Here is a 17,588-nt window from a genome sequence, read left to right as displayed (position 1 = left end):
GATGGGGGAAGAAATTAATTTCAGTTTGCGTTTTGGGGCGAACCTCCCTAAGCTGCATTTTCCGACGCAATATGCAAACCATTGAAATTCACAGTTCTCCAAATTTTGCAGCATGGTTCTACAGCCAAGGAACGTTTACAGAAATGTATATAGTAAAGTATTCACGGAAGTAATACATTAGTAATACATGGGGTCACGAAGAGTCGGACACGACTAAACGACTAAACAACAACAACAACAACAACAACAACAACAACAACACATTAGTGAAAAGGTGTGTGTCTTAGGCACAATTCCATCCAATATGTGTATATTTAGAAATAGTTGCATTAAAATGCTGATGAATGTTTATGAGAACTCTTTTTAAAATAATAATAAAAGTCTCCACACTAATGTAGAATTGTGAAGAACTGAACTTCAGAAAAAAAATAGAAACTGGGAGAAACCAAAATCGACAGATTTGCCTGTCCCTATCTCATGCGCTCCACCTTAAAACCTCTTCAAGTCAGGGCAGCCCCTCGTTTCCTTCTGGTGTTTGGAGGAAGACAGTCCTAAACAAACCATTGTTAGGACATTGGATTCTCAGATCTCCCCTCAAGTTTGCCCAGATATTTCAACCTTGTTTCCTTCTTTACCACACCTCACAATGAATCACAACGTCTCTCCTCCACCTTAAAAGTCTCTCCCCGAAGCTGCCCTTTCTTCTCATATCTACTCCCTGCCCACTGATAGCGGGCACTTACTCACCTTTCCCTAGAGAGTATATATACACACACAACCAACCCAATGCCTCTCAGCTCTGCATAAAGATATCGCATCAACAAAGAAGGGGGAAAACCAGGTAAGAGAGGAACTCTTTGCTATGGATATTAGTCAACTTTACAGCCAGGACTTGCTGGTGCTTGGGAAGGGATGCTTGCCTAGGACCTGAACAGCAAAGGGAAGATATTTGGGAGGGTCTGTATGAAGCTGTTCTATGACATCCCAGCACAACTTGGTGCATTTACCCTCTGGGGACTCTTCCAGGGTGCATGACCCGTTTTGTGGTTTGCTGCCAGGAGCGTTGAGCTACAGAGTCTTCCTACACAGACATCCTAGAACATGCCTGGCACCCACCTGGTAGCTCTGCATGGCCAGAGGTGATCAGGAGTGGAAGGCAAGCTGTCTTTGCAACATCCTCACTCCTCCAGGCCATGATGGGCAAAACGTGGAACCACAGTGCTGCCCCATTCACTCACAATACCACTGGTTCACTGTGTACAGTCACATTTTTCTTCAGTCCCAGTTAGCTTGTTTACTCCTGCTCCAGAAGGTAGGACTTGAACCCATGTCTTCAAGTTATAAGAAAGGAGATTCTGACTAAACATCAGGAAGAACTTTTAAGAGCTGTTCTACCATGGAATGGACTCGCTTGGAAGGTGGTGGACTTTTCTTCCTTGGCGGTTTTTTAAGCAGAGGTTGGATGGCCTTGTGTAATGCATACTTTAATTGAGATTCCTGCATTGTAGGGGGTTGGAGTAGATGATGGGCAGGGTCCCTTCCAACTATATGATTCTATGAACTGATCATCCTGATTGGTATTTTATTTTCCATGGACATAGCCACCTTAGATTTCCACTAAAGAAAAGAAAACAAGTGGGGAGTTGTACTTCTGCAATCCTTTCAGTTCCCATGAGCATTCTGATATTTGCCGCTTGTTTCTCGGTGGACTCATTTTGGTCAATGTGGCTTTCAGCCACCAACAGCTGAGTTTGCTATTAGGGGAGGTCACCAAGCTTTTAATGCCTGTAGGCAGACATGCAAATCAAGGAAACTGTTGTGTGCAGCACACACATGCAGCAGCCTATTCTACTGGTTACTCGGTAGCCACCATTGCCTGGTTTCTCCAAGATTGAAAAATCAATGGAATTTTGATATCGGTGGTTGAAATCAGTGCAGTTGTTAAAGGTTCAGTCTTCTATCTTGATTCAAAATGGCATCCAGTCATATTCAAATATAGTTCAAAACCTGCCTCTTGATGTCAGGTACCATTTTGTAAAATTTAGTTACACCTGTCAATGCGATTTTGATAAGCTTCAGTCCAACCCCTCGATTCAAAATGGTCTCCTATTGCATCCAAATGAAAACTTGATTCCTGTTCTTGGGCACCATCATGAAAGAAAAATGGTTACAATATCTTAAGAGGTGTCCAAATGCACAGTGAACAGGGAAACAACTTCCCCTAAAAAAATGTATTTTTTCAAGTGTAATTTCAGTGGGGAGGTGAATCTGTGGGAACCAGGAAAGGTCACCAATCTGAATAGCTTTAAAAGGTGAGGGGTAGATAAACCAATGGTGGATGACTATCAGTGGCTACTAGTCATGATGGCTACATTATCACTAGTATCTGAGGTAGCATGCCTCTCAATTCCAGCTTTTGGTGATTCTGAGCAGGCAAAATAATAATAATAATAATAATAATAATAATAATAATAATAATAATAATAAATTTATTATTTATACCCCGCCCATCTGGTTGGGTTTCCCCAGCCACTCTGGGCGGCTCCCAAAAGAATATTAAAAACACGATAAAACATCAAACATTTAAAATTTCCCTAAACAGGGCTTCCTTCAGTTGTCTTCTAAAAGTCAGATACAGTGAAACCTCGGTTTATGCCGTTTACGCCTACCTCCGTTTTCCAACGCCGTGGACCCGGAAGTGTTTACATCCAGGTTCCGCGGCGTCAGATGCACAGATGCAATCTGTGGAGCTCACGCATGCGCAGAAGCAATCTGTGCATTGTGTGCGTGCGCAGAAGCGTGCCTTCAGCGAGCGAATGCCTCGGCGAGCGAACGCCTCCACGAAACGGATTGCGTTCACAAAGCGAGGTACCACTGTAGTTGTTTATTTCCTTGACATCTGATGGGAGGAAAGGGTTGGCGCTACTACCAAGAAGGCCTTCTGCCTGGTTCCTTGTAACCTCACTTCTCACGGTAAGGGAACCATCAGAAAGCCCTCAGAGCTGGACTTCAGTGTCCAGGCTGAATGAATGGGGGTAGAGATGCTCTTTCAGGTATACTGGGCTGAGGCCGTGCTGTTGCAGTCATGTTCTGTTTATCTGGGGTTCCCACAGGTACCTTGCCAGCCACTGTGAGGACAAAATGCTGGACTAGATAGGCTTTTGGTTTATCAGGGTCTATACATTTTCTGCATGACATCCCTTCATCAAGACACTATCCTGTTCCTCCAGTTCTTCCAACACTTCCTCATAGGACTTGGGGTCATAGCTGGTGTTACTTCTCCTCCAAGTGTGCCCATTGAAATCTATGGACATGACTTTGTCCCATTACTTTCAATGGGTATACTCTGAGTAGAACTTAGTTGGAGGCAACCCTTGGTTTCCAGATCTCTCAGTCGCCCTGGTCACCCTCCTTTAGACACTTTTTATTTTGTCATTCCTCCTTAGAATGTGAACCAGTGTTCTAGACCCAACACACTTACGTATAAATGCATGTGGATGAATATCAAGGTACCATGCAGTGCGCACTCCACTTTCTCATGCTCTGCGGTTGCCCATGTACTGCTGATAACACTGTTGATAGCTGTATGTTTGCCTAATGTATCTAAAAAGAACAAACACCTTCCTTGTTTTAAATGACATCAGGGCAACCTACGGCACAGTAAATGATGTTAGCAGCTCATGGCAGTGGGTGGAGAAGTCATGGGTTTCGGCTCAGGCAATGACATCACTGAGAGTGTTAGAGCACTGAGGTATATATATATAACCACCCCAGTGGGAAGATGTCAGGGGGAACAAGGCAAAATGTCTTTTTGTGGGCCCCGTCCTTTGATGGGGAGTAGTGCTGCAAGGCAGCAGCTGTGCTCCAATTGCAGGTGAGGGGAATCTTCGGCGCTCCAGATGCTGCTGAACTACAACTCCCATCAGTCTCAGGAAGGTTGGCCAATGGTCAGGGCTGACTGGCGTTCAGCAATATCTGGAGGCCAAAAGTTCCCCATACCTGATACAATACAACCTCTTGTTGGAGACTTTTAAAATACAGCGCATCTGACAAACACAAGGACCATGAAACCCAAGGATGGCTGTAGGTGTTTGTTTGACAAATCTTGGGAGAATTCAGTGGTGGTACATAAAACAGTGTTATGGGCTTGAGGTCAAGCCCAAGCCTTATGAGGAACAGTTGAAGGAGGTTGAAGGAAGAACTTTCTGACAGTAAAAGCTGTTCAACAGTGGAATGGGCTCCCTTGGAAGGTTGTGGACTCTCCTTCCTTGGAAGTTTTAAGCAGAGGTTGGATGGCCACCTGTCATGGCTGCTTTAGTTGAGATTCCTGCATTGCAGGGAATTATACTAGATGACCCTTGGGGTTCCTTCCAACTCTACAGTTCTATGATTCAGCATTTGTCCTCAGAGGGGTGCAAATCCCTTTGTTTGGACACCCTCCCCTTTCTTGTCAAAGGTTCCTTATCCATGACCCACCCTGAAATGCAGCAACCTGGCTTCCCTGAAAGGGAGTTCCATGTCCCTTTATCAGCACGGTAGACACACCAGTCCTGATAAAGGACAAAATGCCAACATTGCAGTACCATTCACTGCCTCTCTCCGGTCTCTGCTTCTCATATAAGAACATAAGAAGTGTCTGCTGGATCAGGCCAATGGCCCGTCAAGCCCACCATCTAATTCTCACAGAGCTACACAGGTGCCAATGAGAAGCCTGCAAGCAGGACCCAAGCACAATAGCACTCTCCCCTCCTGTGGCTCCCAGCACCTGATATTCAGAAGCATTACTGTCTTAAACCATGGAGGCAGAGCATAGGCTTATACCCATGGATTTGTCCTATCCTCTTTGAAAGCTACCCAAGTTGGTGGCTATCATTACCTCCAAGGGGAGTAAATTCCATAGAATGTGGTTTCACTTGTCCCGAATCTTCCAACATTCCATTGGATGTCTATGAATTCTAGTGTTATGAGAGAGGGATAAAAAGTTTCCTCTATCTGCTCTCTCCATGCCATCTACTCTCAGCCTCACTGCTACCCCTCAGTTCAGATGACCCTCAAGCCCAGCTATGGCAGCCTTGAATGTCTTCCTTTCCTCTTGGCCTGTTGCCCCATCCATTCCTGCCATCTCCGTCACATGGTTTTCAGCTGAAATGTTCTCTCCCCCCCCCTCTCTCAGAGAGATGTGTTTGCTATGAGGGTGTGACCCTCCTCTTGCTCTCAGGTGCTGTGCGTCCAACACAAGGCACATTCTCCTTGCATACACACTCCTCGCAGCACACGCCCTGGGGTCCTGCCCCAAATTGTTTAGCAAAGAGGGCAGGACAGTCATTTGTCTACTGGCCTTGCCAAGATATTCCCTTGGGTGGGAGCAAATGGGATTGCTATCTGAAATATTGCCACACAAACCGCAGAGAGCAGTTAACTATTAGTGACGGAAATTCACCTGCATTTTAGGGTGACTTTCTTCTAATATGCACATATTTCAATGCAATTTTGTCCGATACACCTATTTGTGCTAATGCATTTTCGTTCATTATTTTCACTAATAGATACATTTTAATGCACATTTTACCATAGTACCCTAGCAGTGTCATATGAACCTGCCTGGGTTTTGAGGTCTTCAGGGGAGGCCCTTTTCTCAGTCCTGCTACTCTCACAGCACTCTTGGTGGGGACACAGAAGAGGGACTTCTCGGTGGCTGCTCCCAGACTTTAGAACTCCCTCCCCAGAGAAGTGAGACTAGCTCCCTCCTTGTTGTCCTTCTGCCGGTAGGTGAAGAACTTCTTGTTCCAACAGACCTTTGGGAGTTTACTGCTTTTAATGAAAGAGCTGGTGCTCTGCTGTTTTTATTGTAATAATTTGTATTGTTTTAATAGATTGATGTCAGGGGCTGGACTGAGGAGAAATGGTGGGGACCACCCCACTTCTCCTAAACCTTTCTGAGAACAGGAGGACAGTATAGATTTAGAACAGTGGTTTGCAGAAGGGCATAGTTCAGAGGCTGCAGAGGGCAGAAGCTGGGAAATATTGGAAGAGGAACAGAAGGAAGAAGGAGAAGCACCAGGGGAGAGACAGCTGCCAGACTCAGTGTCCTTGGAAAGCATTCCTGACCCCTCCCCCCTCTCAGGACCAGGCAGGCATTGAGGATAGCAGAACAGAGAGCTCAGAGGCAGAAAGCTCAGATTAGCAAACACAGGAGTGACATAGAAGATGGAGGGGGGTGGGACTTTACTTGGAGCAACACCATTATTTAGGGAAGACTGCATTCCTTTGTCACTCTCTGTGAATTATTGAATAAATTGCTTGGTAAGAACTTTATCTTTTCTCTGTTTCTGGGCTGCCACTGTGGGAGGGATCCGATTCCCCGAAGCCTGACAATTATGTGTGTGTGTGTGTGTGTGTGTGTGTGTGTGTGTGTGTGTATAGAGAGAGAGAGATTTAATTCTATCAATGCTTAATTTTTTATGTTTTTAGCAATTCCTATTTTTTATCTATAAGCCACCTTGAGTTCCTGTTTGGGGGAAAATGTGGGGTATAAAAAAATATGTAATATTAGTTATAACATCTGGAAGTCACACCTGCAGTAAAGCTTTAATATGGAGAGACCAAGGGGTGAAAAATCAGCAAGTAAAACAATACATTTTGCAAATTTATTTACCCTCAAATAGGGATGGGGACCCTGTGGGCCTCCAAATGCAGACAGACCCCAACTACCACCAGCTCCAGCTGGCATGGCCAAAAGTCAGGGATGATGGGAGTTGTTGTCCTGCCTGGTTATGAAGCTCACTGGATAGTTTTGAGCCAGCCACTGTCTTTCAAAATAGCTGTGAGGATGAAACATGGAGAGGGAGAACAACCTCTGTTACTTTGAGCTTCCTTGGAGGAAAAGCGTGATAGAAATGTAACAATAAAATTAAGCAAATAAATATCTGGAGGGCCAGAGCTGTCCTCCGTACATTATCACGAGTTATTTTGGAGGCAGGCTGAGAATGGAAAGAAAAAAGGAAAAGTAAGAAAAAAGAAAAAAAAAGGAGAATGCCATCCTCATTACTGCTTCAGATAGAATAATGCTTTGGCCCAGCTCTGCCAGAGAGAGATTTCAAAAATACAAAACCAAGACCATTGGAACTCAAAACCACATAACACACTAGAGTTGCTGTAACCACCATATTCTGTTTTGTTCATTTGCCTTCATGTTGATTCTCGATTGCTTTTTTTAAAATCTCCCATCATTTTGGTGTTGCAGTTGCAGAAACCTCCTTTGTGGGATATTTTTCTTCCATTGACACCAGACTGCTTCAGTTCCCAGAATCATGAAGTTGTTTCTTCTCTATCTTTTTGCTGCCTTGATAGCTGCAGGTGAGTTGAATCATATTACTGAAACCTGGTGGGATGAAACTCATGACTGGAATGTAGCAACTGAGCTGTATAACTAGTTCAAAAGGAATAAACCAAACAGGAAGGGAGGAAGAGTAGCATTATATGTAAAGGATGTGTACACTTGTGAATAAACCCATGACCTGGAACATGGAAAACAGATTGAGAGAATAGGGGTAAAAATTGTAGGAGAGAGAAATAGTGACCTTACTGTGGAGGGTCTGCTATAGGCTGCCAAGCCAGACAGAAGACTTGGATGATGTCTTCGTAGAGCAGACTACCAAACATTGACATAGGAGAGATATAGTAATCATAGGAGGAGATGGCCTGGAGACAGAGGCTCAAAAGGCTATAGTCTGCAACCAGCCTTTGTCAGAAGAAGCTGCTCATTGGGATCTGTCCATGGTCCTGAAGCTGCATTCTCTGTCATTGGACCAGAATGCAACAGCAGAGTCCTCTTGCAGGGGAAGACTATGGCAACACATTTAAAGTGCTATGAACTTTAAGCAGCCATGGCTTCACCACAAGAATCTCCCAGAGTGGTTTAACAATCAATCCAGCATAGCTCTGTGAGGGCAATAGGCGCCTCCTAAGAACTTTCAGCACCCTTTGCAAACTGCAGAATTCTTCGAGGGGAAGTCACATCACTACACTTTAAATGCATGGAGTTAATGAGGCCTAGGTTGTGCTGTTGTGACTGGGTCTGGTGACTGCAGCAGTGGCACATAATCCTGAATTCCTCAAAGAAAGGTTGGGATTAGAAAACAAAATAGAAACAAAGGAAATAAGAACCAGTGTTGCTCATCATCGTGATAGTTGCTATTGTTGACTGTTTTCAATGTTATTATCTTCCCCTCAGCAAACTCTCTGGAATGTGTCTGTACTCCTGGTACAAAAGAGTGTCAAAACAATGCTTGTACAGTTGATGGAGGATCCTGCATTTCAGCGGAATGGAATTTTACAATATGTAGGTCAATGTGTCCCTGGGGACATTTCCAGATAACACTAAAAGAAGCCTTTCTAGAAACCTAATTAAAAGGTGGGGGGGAGGGGGGAGGAGGAATGCAGCAAGGATTGTTATGAATCTGAAGAACATGTCAAATACCAGTTGCACTGTCCGAATAGTGTGAACCACCAGCATATTACAGATGGAATCAGCTACACTATTGTGAACATGGTTGCCCTTACATGAAAGATCACTGCTGACCACAAGTTTGAATACATCAGTGCTTGATTATGTGCATTTGCGGTACATTTGAATGAAGGGGTGGGTAAACTCAGGTCTAGGGGCCAAGGGCAGTCCTCTTTCTCTGGCCCTCCGGTCTCTCCCCAGGCCCCACTCATTCTGCCCAGGCAACACCCCTCACCGGTCCTCCTCCATGCCCTCTTCAGTTTGGAAGTGACCCTGAACTAGTTTGCCTGGAGGTAGAACAATGTGTGTAGAACCCCCTGACTTTTGCATGGCTGGAATCTAGCCTAGGGCACAAAGATACGAGTCACACCTGCAGGTCTGCCCACTTTTACCCCTGGTCCCTCCCACCCCTAGCATTTGTTGACGATAGGCTGCGACCCTCAGGCTGAAAAAGTTCCCCCTCCGCTGCTTTAATGGATGGGTGATATTGTTTGGTCATTGGTTTTAACACATTATTTTTTAATCTCCCTAACTCTCTTCTGTTTCCTTCCTCTTTTTTTGAAGCCAAAGCAAGACTCATAAGCGAATTCAGAGGCTGTGAAGGCAACAAGGCCCGTTTCGATGCATGCAAAGCAGGGGACTTGGTCTTCACAGCAGGGACAAATTTTACCTGGAACTCTGTATGCTGCAAAACGAAAAACTGCAATAATGTTAGACCTGCAGGTATGTGGGGTCCAGAACTGATTAAGGCTGAGTAGGAGTCTCAGAAATGAGTATATCAAATTTATTTTCCTATCCCAGGAATCCTAACTGAAGGGCAATAGGGAAGTTATTTACACTGCATACTAAGTAAGTGAAATTGAGAGTGAAGCACCCATAAGAAAAGTTTAAGAGCTTTCTTGTATTGATGATTGTGAATAGACCTATTGCCCTGGCTTTGCACAATGTGATGAAAGGACTTGCTGTGCTTTGATAGCTGCAAGTCTCTCTCCAGCCTTTGGAATGTCACATCATTCAGGTAGTGTGAGAGGCAGAGGAAAATTCTGTTGCTGTTTTAAGTCAGCCAGAGAGTGGGGAGTTTATCTGGAGGATATCTGTGATGCACCAAGCTGGGCAGGGCTACAACTTGTGCTTTGGAGATGCAAGTAGGGTTGCCGACTGCTGAGTTGGCCAATGTAGATGTTCTTTCTGAAGCAGTTTTATCTGCAGGAGTGAGCAGGTGACCAGGGGATAGCTCTGTACCATGAAAACCTTCACCTGATGATTCAGTACCCCAAATCAGTGCAAGGAAGAGAGAGGGAGAGGGAAAGAGAGGGTTGGGGAAGGGATGGGGACAAGTTAGCCAGGTCCCTTTCTGGCCGGTTGGCATTTCCTGGGTGCAGGATAAGCTTCTGTGCTGCCTGTGTTAGGAATGTATGTGCTTTCAACATGCCCTGCTCATATTTTGCCAAAGACACGGACGGTCTGGGAATCAGTGTGTTTTTACATGAGCAGAATGTGTGCTTTTATTTAAAATGCATTTCTGGTTTTTTTGTGGGGCATAGGAATTTGTTCACCCCCCCAAAAAAAATAGCCTGGCCCACCACATGGTCTGAGGGACAGTAGACCGGCCCACGGCTCAAAAAGGTTGCTGACCCCTGCACAAGAGGCCTCACCTGGATTGGCAGCATAAAGCAAATTAGCCCCTTGGTTGGGGGGGGGGAATCACTCAGATCATCTGTGTAGCAAAAAGGGAAGAAACCTTCATGTACAGCTGATTGGTGCAGTGTCCTTGTTTATAGGAGCAATAACAAAACAAACAAAAATTGTTTATAGGAGTGAGAATAAAGGAAGAGTTATTTAGAATTACAGATTGTCTGATTTTAGTTGTGCCTTTGTTTTTTTGGTCACTTTGAAATTTTACTCCCTCCTCCTTTGGGATTCCTGAAAGGTGAAGGAAGTTATTACACAACATTGGGTAGGGAATGGTTTGTATGGGATGCACAATCTCTGCTGTTCTATATGTCACAGTGTTGCATCTTTGCTGTTTTTGGAACAAATTTAGAAAATAAAATTAATTCTAACAATAATAAGCAATAGTAATGATAATGATACACTGCAGAAACACTTATTTATGCAGGCATCCCCTTGACTTCAGCCTTCTGTTTTGAATGTTATGTTATCTTAATGGGATTGTGCTTTTTATTGCATTTATTAATGATGCAGGTATATTTCTTTAATGCCATTAATGAGATTGTCAAATTGTGCATTTCGATCAAGGATGTTAACATTTTAATGCTTTTCATGACTGGTCTCCATTCTCCGTGCATATTATGGCATCAAGCAGTATGTAAATTAATAAATTGCCACAAGAAGAATAAAAGAAAAAGGAAGCAAGGTGGAGTAGGACTGAAATGAAACTTCTATTTGGGGAGAGAAAGTGCATCTGGCCACCATCTTTTCTCCTCTAGAGTTCACAGAGAAGAATTCTGTAGTATGATGGACCAAGGAGGCTTGCTTAAGCTGTAGGGCTCATCTAGCTCAGTGCTGTCTACTCCATAGGTGGGGCGGTAGGCGCCAACTCCTAGTGCCCAGCTCTTTTGAGCCCTCCAAATTATTATTTTTTGGGGGAAGAGAGCAGCCTCCCAATGTTTAGAACCATTGGGGGGAGGAGGCCAAGTGTGGAGCCGAGTGCAGTGCAAATTCAGTGGTCGGCTCCTCCTGCTGCTGCGGAGGGGAAGGAGCGGGAAAGCAGACCCCGGCCGGTGGTGGTGGCAGGAGGAGGAAGAGGAGGTTGATTATGGAGCCGAGCATGGCACAGCTTCAGTGGCTGCTCCCTCTCCTGCCACTGCCACGTAAGGGAAAGATGTGCAGCTCCCAACCTGTGGCATCAGCAAGAGACAGAGGAGACTGGGTGCAAGAGAGAAGGAGCCGCGGGCCTTCTTGGTAGTGGCGCCCACCCTGTGGAATGCACTCCCACCAGATGTCAATGAAATAAACAACTATCTGACTTTTAGAAGGCATCTGAAGGCTCTTTATGGAAGTTTTTAATGTTTGAAGTCGTATTCTGTTTTTACTGGGAGCTGCCCAGAGTGGCTGGGAAGATCCAACCAAATGGGTGGGGTATAAATATATTATTATTATTATTATTATTATTATTATTATTATTATTATTATTAAAGCTGCACCGCTGCCACATTGGCTCCTGCTACTGCTGCTCAAGGATTTCAGAGTAGGGACATCTCCAGCCGTACTTGGAGAGGTCGGGACTTTCTGCATCCAAAACCTGTGCTCTACCATTCAGTTTTCCCACAAAATAATGGAAGGTCCTGTGACACCATAATATAGGAACATAGAACAAAGGAAGATGCATTTTACTGACTCAGATGGCTGGTCCATCATGATCTTGCTCAGTATTGTCTACACTGACTGGCAGTGACTCGCCAGGATTTCAGACAAGGCTGTCTCCCTGCCCCATCTTGAGGTGCTAGAGATCAAATGCAGCACAGATGTTCTACCACTGAGCTCTGGCTCCTAGTAGCATCGGTCTAAGGGCATTTCTGGGCAGGACTGGCTCAAGACAACTTACTGCCTGCCTTGAGGGACAATATTGTCCCCCGCCCCCCTCATTCCACATAGGCACACAAGAAGAGCCTGTTGCATCAGGCCAATGACCCAGCTAGTCTAGCATCATATTCTCACAGTGGCCAACCAGATGCTTGTGAAAAGCCAGCAAGTGCAACACTTGTGATTCGCAGCACCAGTGGAGATAGAATGATCTCACTTCAACCCTGCAGACCAGGTAGCATCCTGCACTGCAACTGAGTGAAGGAAATGGTGCACACAGTTCTGTTGTTCAGCATCTCCTGGCCACTCACTGCAGCTCCTGCCTGAGGCAACTGTCTCACTCTGTCTTATGGAAAGGCTGCCTACCAGTAGGGGAACTATACGCATTGGTTAAAATAGTTCTTGTTTATTAAAAGGACCAACCACAACCCAAGGAAGTGGGAGGCCTGGACAGTTCAGAAAATATTTGATGCCCACCCCACACCAAATTGAGAAATTCCATGCCTTTTCCATTTTCCCCAACTGCAAAAGGGGAGGGTTGTTGTTGTTGTTTTTGCAGAGTGTTTTCCCCTCCAGTTCAGCAGTATGTTTCATCACTCGTTTCATCACTGTTGCAGTAAACACCACTGTCACCAGGAAGGTGTGCCCTACATGCTTCGTTTTCAGCGATAAGCCCTGCCATGGTAAGAAGGAAAACTGCACTGGATCCCAAGACTACTGCCTCACCATTTCTGGGGATTTCCAAGGTAAATGAGAATGCGGTATGCTGACTGAGGATTATTCATCATTGTTCCATATTAATCCCAAGGAGTTTAGCTTCTCCCCTATTCTCTTGGCAGTTCTATGGTGGGTGAGGCTGAAAGGGAATAACTGACCCAAGTCCAGCTCTTTCAACCCAGACCTTAAGCAGGTCCTCATAAGTACTGCACCAAACTGACTCTACAATGGAGGAGTTTAGGCTTATCCACAGGTGAACTCTGTGCCAAAACCCAACCCTTGTTCTACATCAAAGCAAGCCCTCCTGGTTAGGCGATGGACAAGCCCATGAATTCCGGTTTCTCTCAGTTTTCAATTTTACCCTTCTTAAGTTCAGTCACATTCTGCATCAGTTTGTGATTGGAAAAAATAATACAGTACTCATTGAAATGGATGTGAGAAACTTAGACCCATTAGTTTCAGTGAGCTCATTCTGAGTGGAACTTGGCTGGAGACAACCCTTTGTACATAGAGCGGGTAGAAGCAAAGAAGACCCAATTGCTGAAATGCAGTCACCCATCATCTTAGCTTCCCAGACATAGCCCTTAAATGGAGCAAAAATACAGAAAGAAATGTCAGTTTAAAACACTTGCAGCTTTCCATCTAGAGACAGTCCCTAAAGCTAAAGGCTTATGTTAGAATTTGCTGTTTCCTCAGCCCAATGTGTATTTCTTTTGTATCCTGAGACCCACCATGATTTCCTCAAGTTTCATCTGGTTCCAAAACATATCCTTCAACTCCCTTGGTTCCAAATCCACAAAACCCATGGAAGTACTTGGGTCTGAGTCCCAACTGCAGACTTTGCCCATGTGCAATTTTACCACCTACCTATTTGTTCCCTGTACAGGCTGGGTTTAAATAAGTTAACCCCACAATTCCCCAATTAAGCTACATGCAAGTATTTTATTTTTCACAACTGTCAATTTCCTTCACAGCAGGGATGATACCATTTCTTTCCCGCATTGTCCTTTTGCAGATTATACACATCCATCTACGGCCTTTTTTGGGCAAGGCTGTGCTACTCACGCAGCAAAAATCCTTGTCAAGGGCACCAAAATGACCTTTGGAGAGGTTGACATCTCGATCGCCACCAGCCACATAGAGAAAGCAAAAGATGGAGCCAGCCTGGTATCCGGGAGCATTGCTTTCACCATTCTCCTGCCCTATCTCCTTGGGCTCCTGCTGGACAAATTCCTTTACTGATTCCATTTGGTTCAAGGCGTCTTCCTCAGCCAAGCTGGGAAAAGCATCTCCAATGCAATGCAACAAAAGAAGGCGCAGTTCCTAGAAGTTCAGGCTCCAGCATCTGCTAATGTCTGTTTGCAGGCTTGCATTTGATTTCAAAGAGCAAATTAGTTAAATTAAGGGGGATCCTAATGCATCTGTCTTTGTGTGTGTGTGTGTGTGTGTGTGGTGTGCACGCACCCCTGTATGCATGAGAATGTGTAAGTTGGGAAACTATTTGCATGAGGGATGATGAATAAGTCATTGGCCCTCCAGATGTTGTTGGATGTTCATCAGACCCAGCCAGTATAGTCAATGATCATGGATGATGTGAGCTGGTGTCTAACCACATCTGGAGGGCTGTAGGCACCCCATCCCTGGATTACAGAAACATTATGCCTCTCTACTCAGAAAGGAGTCTCATTGGGTTGCCTGGGATTTGCTCCCAGGTAAATGTGCACAGGAGTGCCATGTTAGCTGATTAAGCAAATAAGTTTTAACTGATTTTAACTGATCAACTCAAAATTGCATAAAACAACAGTTTCAAAAGGTGGAGCATATTTTACTTGTTTTTTTTAAAGATGGCATGCTTCAGGAATCACCAGCTTGCAGCACTTGGGCACCCATATGCCCTCACAGGCCTTACCTGGCTCCCACAGAGTTCCCTCCCAGTTCTGAAATTTTGCTTGATTTTTTTTTTTTGCTGTTGTAGCAAATGTTGCAGGGTATGTGAGGTTCCCACAGCACTTTCTCCAATTTGCAAATGTGCCCATTGGCCCCCAAATGATGGTGACATTTAATGTGCAAGTGCGTGCACACACACACACACATACACCAGTTGCAGCAAGTGCCAACTTAGAAGAGGCATCCCTCCTAAATGAAGCAAACGGAGGATGCTTCTTCTAAGATGCTGGCTGCCAGCTGCAGTTTTTGTAATTACATCTATAAAAAAACAATTGTTTTAAATAAATGAATGAATGCATCTCTAGATTAACTGGGCAGGCTTTTTTAAAAGGCAATTGAAAAGGTGATTTTAATCAGTTAATGTAATGAATTGGTCAATGAAATGAAATGTATTGTGATTTCTTCTGAACTCTGTGGCAGAAAACATGCTTTGCAGATGGAAGGTTTCACGCTCAATCTGCAGCTAACAGACCCTGTGTACCAAGATCCATGGGACCACTGTGGTCGGAAGGTATATGGTGTTTCTGTGCACTCTGGCTTCCATCACAGTGTTCTGTTGTGCCAGAAGTGGTTTAGTAATGCTGGCCACATGACCCGGAAAGCTGTCTGTGGACAAATGCGGGCTCCCTCGGCCTGAAAACCAGATGAGCGCCGCAACCCCATAGTCACCTTTGAGTCCTTTACCAGGACCAGGAATGAATCTCTGCTTTGAGATCTCAGAGAGGACCTGCCAATCAAAAAAGGCAGCATGTGGAGAGAAGGACTAATGATCTGACTTGACATATATGACAGTTTTGCATGTGTGCTTTTTAGAATTAAACAAATCTCACTTGAATGTTTCCCTTTTTAAAAACTACTTAGAATCGTAGAATTGTAGTGTTGGGAGGCGCCCTAAGGGTTCATTTATCCCAACCCCTGCTGTGCAAATGATAATCATGGTTGTGCAATCTTATGGACGCTTACTTTTTAAGGAAAGTCCTGTTGAAACAGAGACAGCATAGGAACAGCCACCAGAAAATACAGATTTTGCTTTCTAATACGTGGGAAACAGAGTCTATAAATAAGATGGGTTCTGAAGGTTATGGCTCACGAGGGCGTGGAGGAGGAAGCCAAATTAGCTTCCTGAAAATTCAGGGAGGCATAGCCAGGGGCAAGTACTGGCAGTTTGAACATGAGCAATGTGGTGAAATCAGGTAGCAGTGAAACAAACAGAGTGGGGCAGAGTTCCAGAACAATATTTCCTCCACTGCCAATAATGAGCACAAAGTCCTAGTAAATAATTCCACCCACCTACTCTAATGTGTATCCCTGGCACTTGCAGTTCTACAATGCAAGCACTGAGGTGGCCCATGTCGGTAATATCACCAGCTAAGCAGTACTTCTGTACTTCAATCAGGCTTGTTACTAGGGTTGTGCATCAGATTTCGCCAAGGCCTGGGCCAAATCAAGCATATTCAGAGAGACTTGAAGGAGGCGTGGACCACTACAGATCAGGGTGGATGGCCCAGAGCAATCTGTGGCTGTCTGGGAGTGGGGCTTCAGGTAGGAAGGCAGACCCTCCAAGTGTTCCTATTTCCCAGAGGCCATCCCAGATTTACTGAAGCTGTCCCAGTTTCTGATTTGATCCCAGAATGTCCTACCTTTCCTTAGGACATCCCTGTTTTCACTGGATAAATGTTGGAGGGTATGGAGTTATGTGACCCCTGAGCCAAGGTGATAAGTAACTATACAACCTTTAGAAGACACCTGAAGGCAGCCCCGTATAGGGATTTTAAAAAAATGTTTAATGTTTTATTATGTTTTTATATATGTTGGGAGCCACCCAGAGTAACTGGGGCAACCCGGTCAGATGGGTGGGGAATAATAATAATAATAATTGGAGAAATGTTGGAGGGAATAATAATAATAATAATAATAATAATAATAATAATATATTTGTACCCCGCCCATTTGGCTGGGTTTCCCCAGCCACTCTGGGCGGCTTCCAACAAAATTAAAATGTCACACATTAAAAACTTCCCTGAACAGGGCTGCTTTCAGATGTCTTCCAAATGTCAGGTAGTTATTTATCTCCTTGACATCAGATGGGAGGGCATTCCACAGGGTGGGTGCCACTACCGGGAAGGCCCTCTGCCTAGTTCCCTGTAGCTTTGCTTCTCACAGTGAGGGAACTGCCAGAAGGCCCTCGGCGCTGGACCTCAGTGTCCGGGCAGAATGATGGGGGTGGAGACGCTCCTTCAGGAATGGTAAGTATAGGCAGGCATTAGGCCAAGACCTACCCTGACCACCAGCTGTGTGAAGCCAGGAGCCGGCCACCTGACTCTCTTTCTTGCCTGTTGCATAGTGTTCCTCTGCAAGCAGTTTCTCTGAAGATGTGCGGCTTGCAAATGAGCAGGAATTGTGGCTCTGCTGAGCAGCTCTTCAGCATAATCACAGATCCTTCCTGGTGCAGGCTGGTCCCTTGCAAGTGCCTTCTGCCTTCTATATTTCAGGCTTCCTAACACAACAAGCCTGTTTGCACAAGAAACAAGCTCAGGAACCATAGGTTACCAGGGGGATCATCCAGGTGCTCGGGAAAGGATCGTCAACGTTTTGGGGACCCATAGCCTCGTATTAAATTTGGAAAGTGGGCAACACCCGATCTGCCTTTCAGACAGACAGAGAGAAAGCACAACCCCACTTCATTCTGTAAAAGAATCTGCTTCAGTAGAATAAAAGATCACTAAGAGTCAGTGATCTTGGGAATCTTGGAAACATTAGTGGGGAGTTAGGGAACCAGATTATTTGAGAATTGAGGGACACAATTTTGTTTTAATATAGAATAAAACCACTATAAATGCCTATCATGGATAGTAGAAAAGTATCATCTTCC

General features: G+C 44.8%; 1 protein-coding gene across 1 annotated transcript; it reads left to right on the top strand.

Moving 5' to 3' along the window:
• Positions 1–725: 725 nt before the first annotated feature.
• LOC118087892 (phospholipase A2 inhibitor and Ly6/PLAUR domain-containing protein-like) lies at positions 726–15,551 on the top strand. The gene is made up of 6 exons (XM_035120957.2): positions 726–841; positions 7,244–7,356; positions 8,234–8,341; positions 9,071–9,229; positions 12,670–12,798; positions 13,785–15,551. The coding sequence occupies exons 2-6, from the start codon at positions 7,311–7,313 to the stop codon at positions 14,009–14,011; spliced, it is 669 nt and encodes a 222-aa protein (XP_034976848.1). The 5' UTR covers positions 726–841; positions 7,244–7,310; the 3' UTR covers positions 14,012–15,551.
• The last annotated feature ends 2,037 nt before the right edge of the window (positions 15,552–17,588 follow it).

The sequence above is a fragment of the Zootoca vivipara genome, chromosome 6, assembly GCF_963506605.1.
Source record: "Zootoca vivipara chromosome 6, rZooViv1.1, whole genome shotgun sequence".
Lineage (NCBI taxonomy): Eukaryota > Metazoa > Chordata > Lepidosauria > Squamata > Lacertidae > Zootoca > Zootoca vivipara.
This window is presented reverse-complemented; position numbering and strand designations above follow the sequence as displayed.

Bases quoted from the DNA above. Each gene is read 5' to 3' on its own strand.
- LOC118087892 (XM_035120957.2), top strand. From the start codon at position 7,311: ATGAAGTTGTTTCTTCTCTATCTTTTTGCTGCCTTGATAGCTGCAG. The intron at 7,357-8,233 runs GTGAGTTGAATC...TCTTCCCCTCAG, and splicing joins TGCTGCCTTGATAGCTGCAG to CAAACTCTCTGGAATGTGTC. The intron at 8,342-9,070 runs GTAGGTCAATGT...CTTTTTTTGAAG, and splicing joins GGAATGGAATTTTACAATAT to CCAAAGCAAGACTCATAAGC.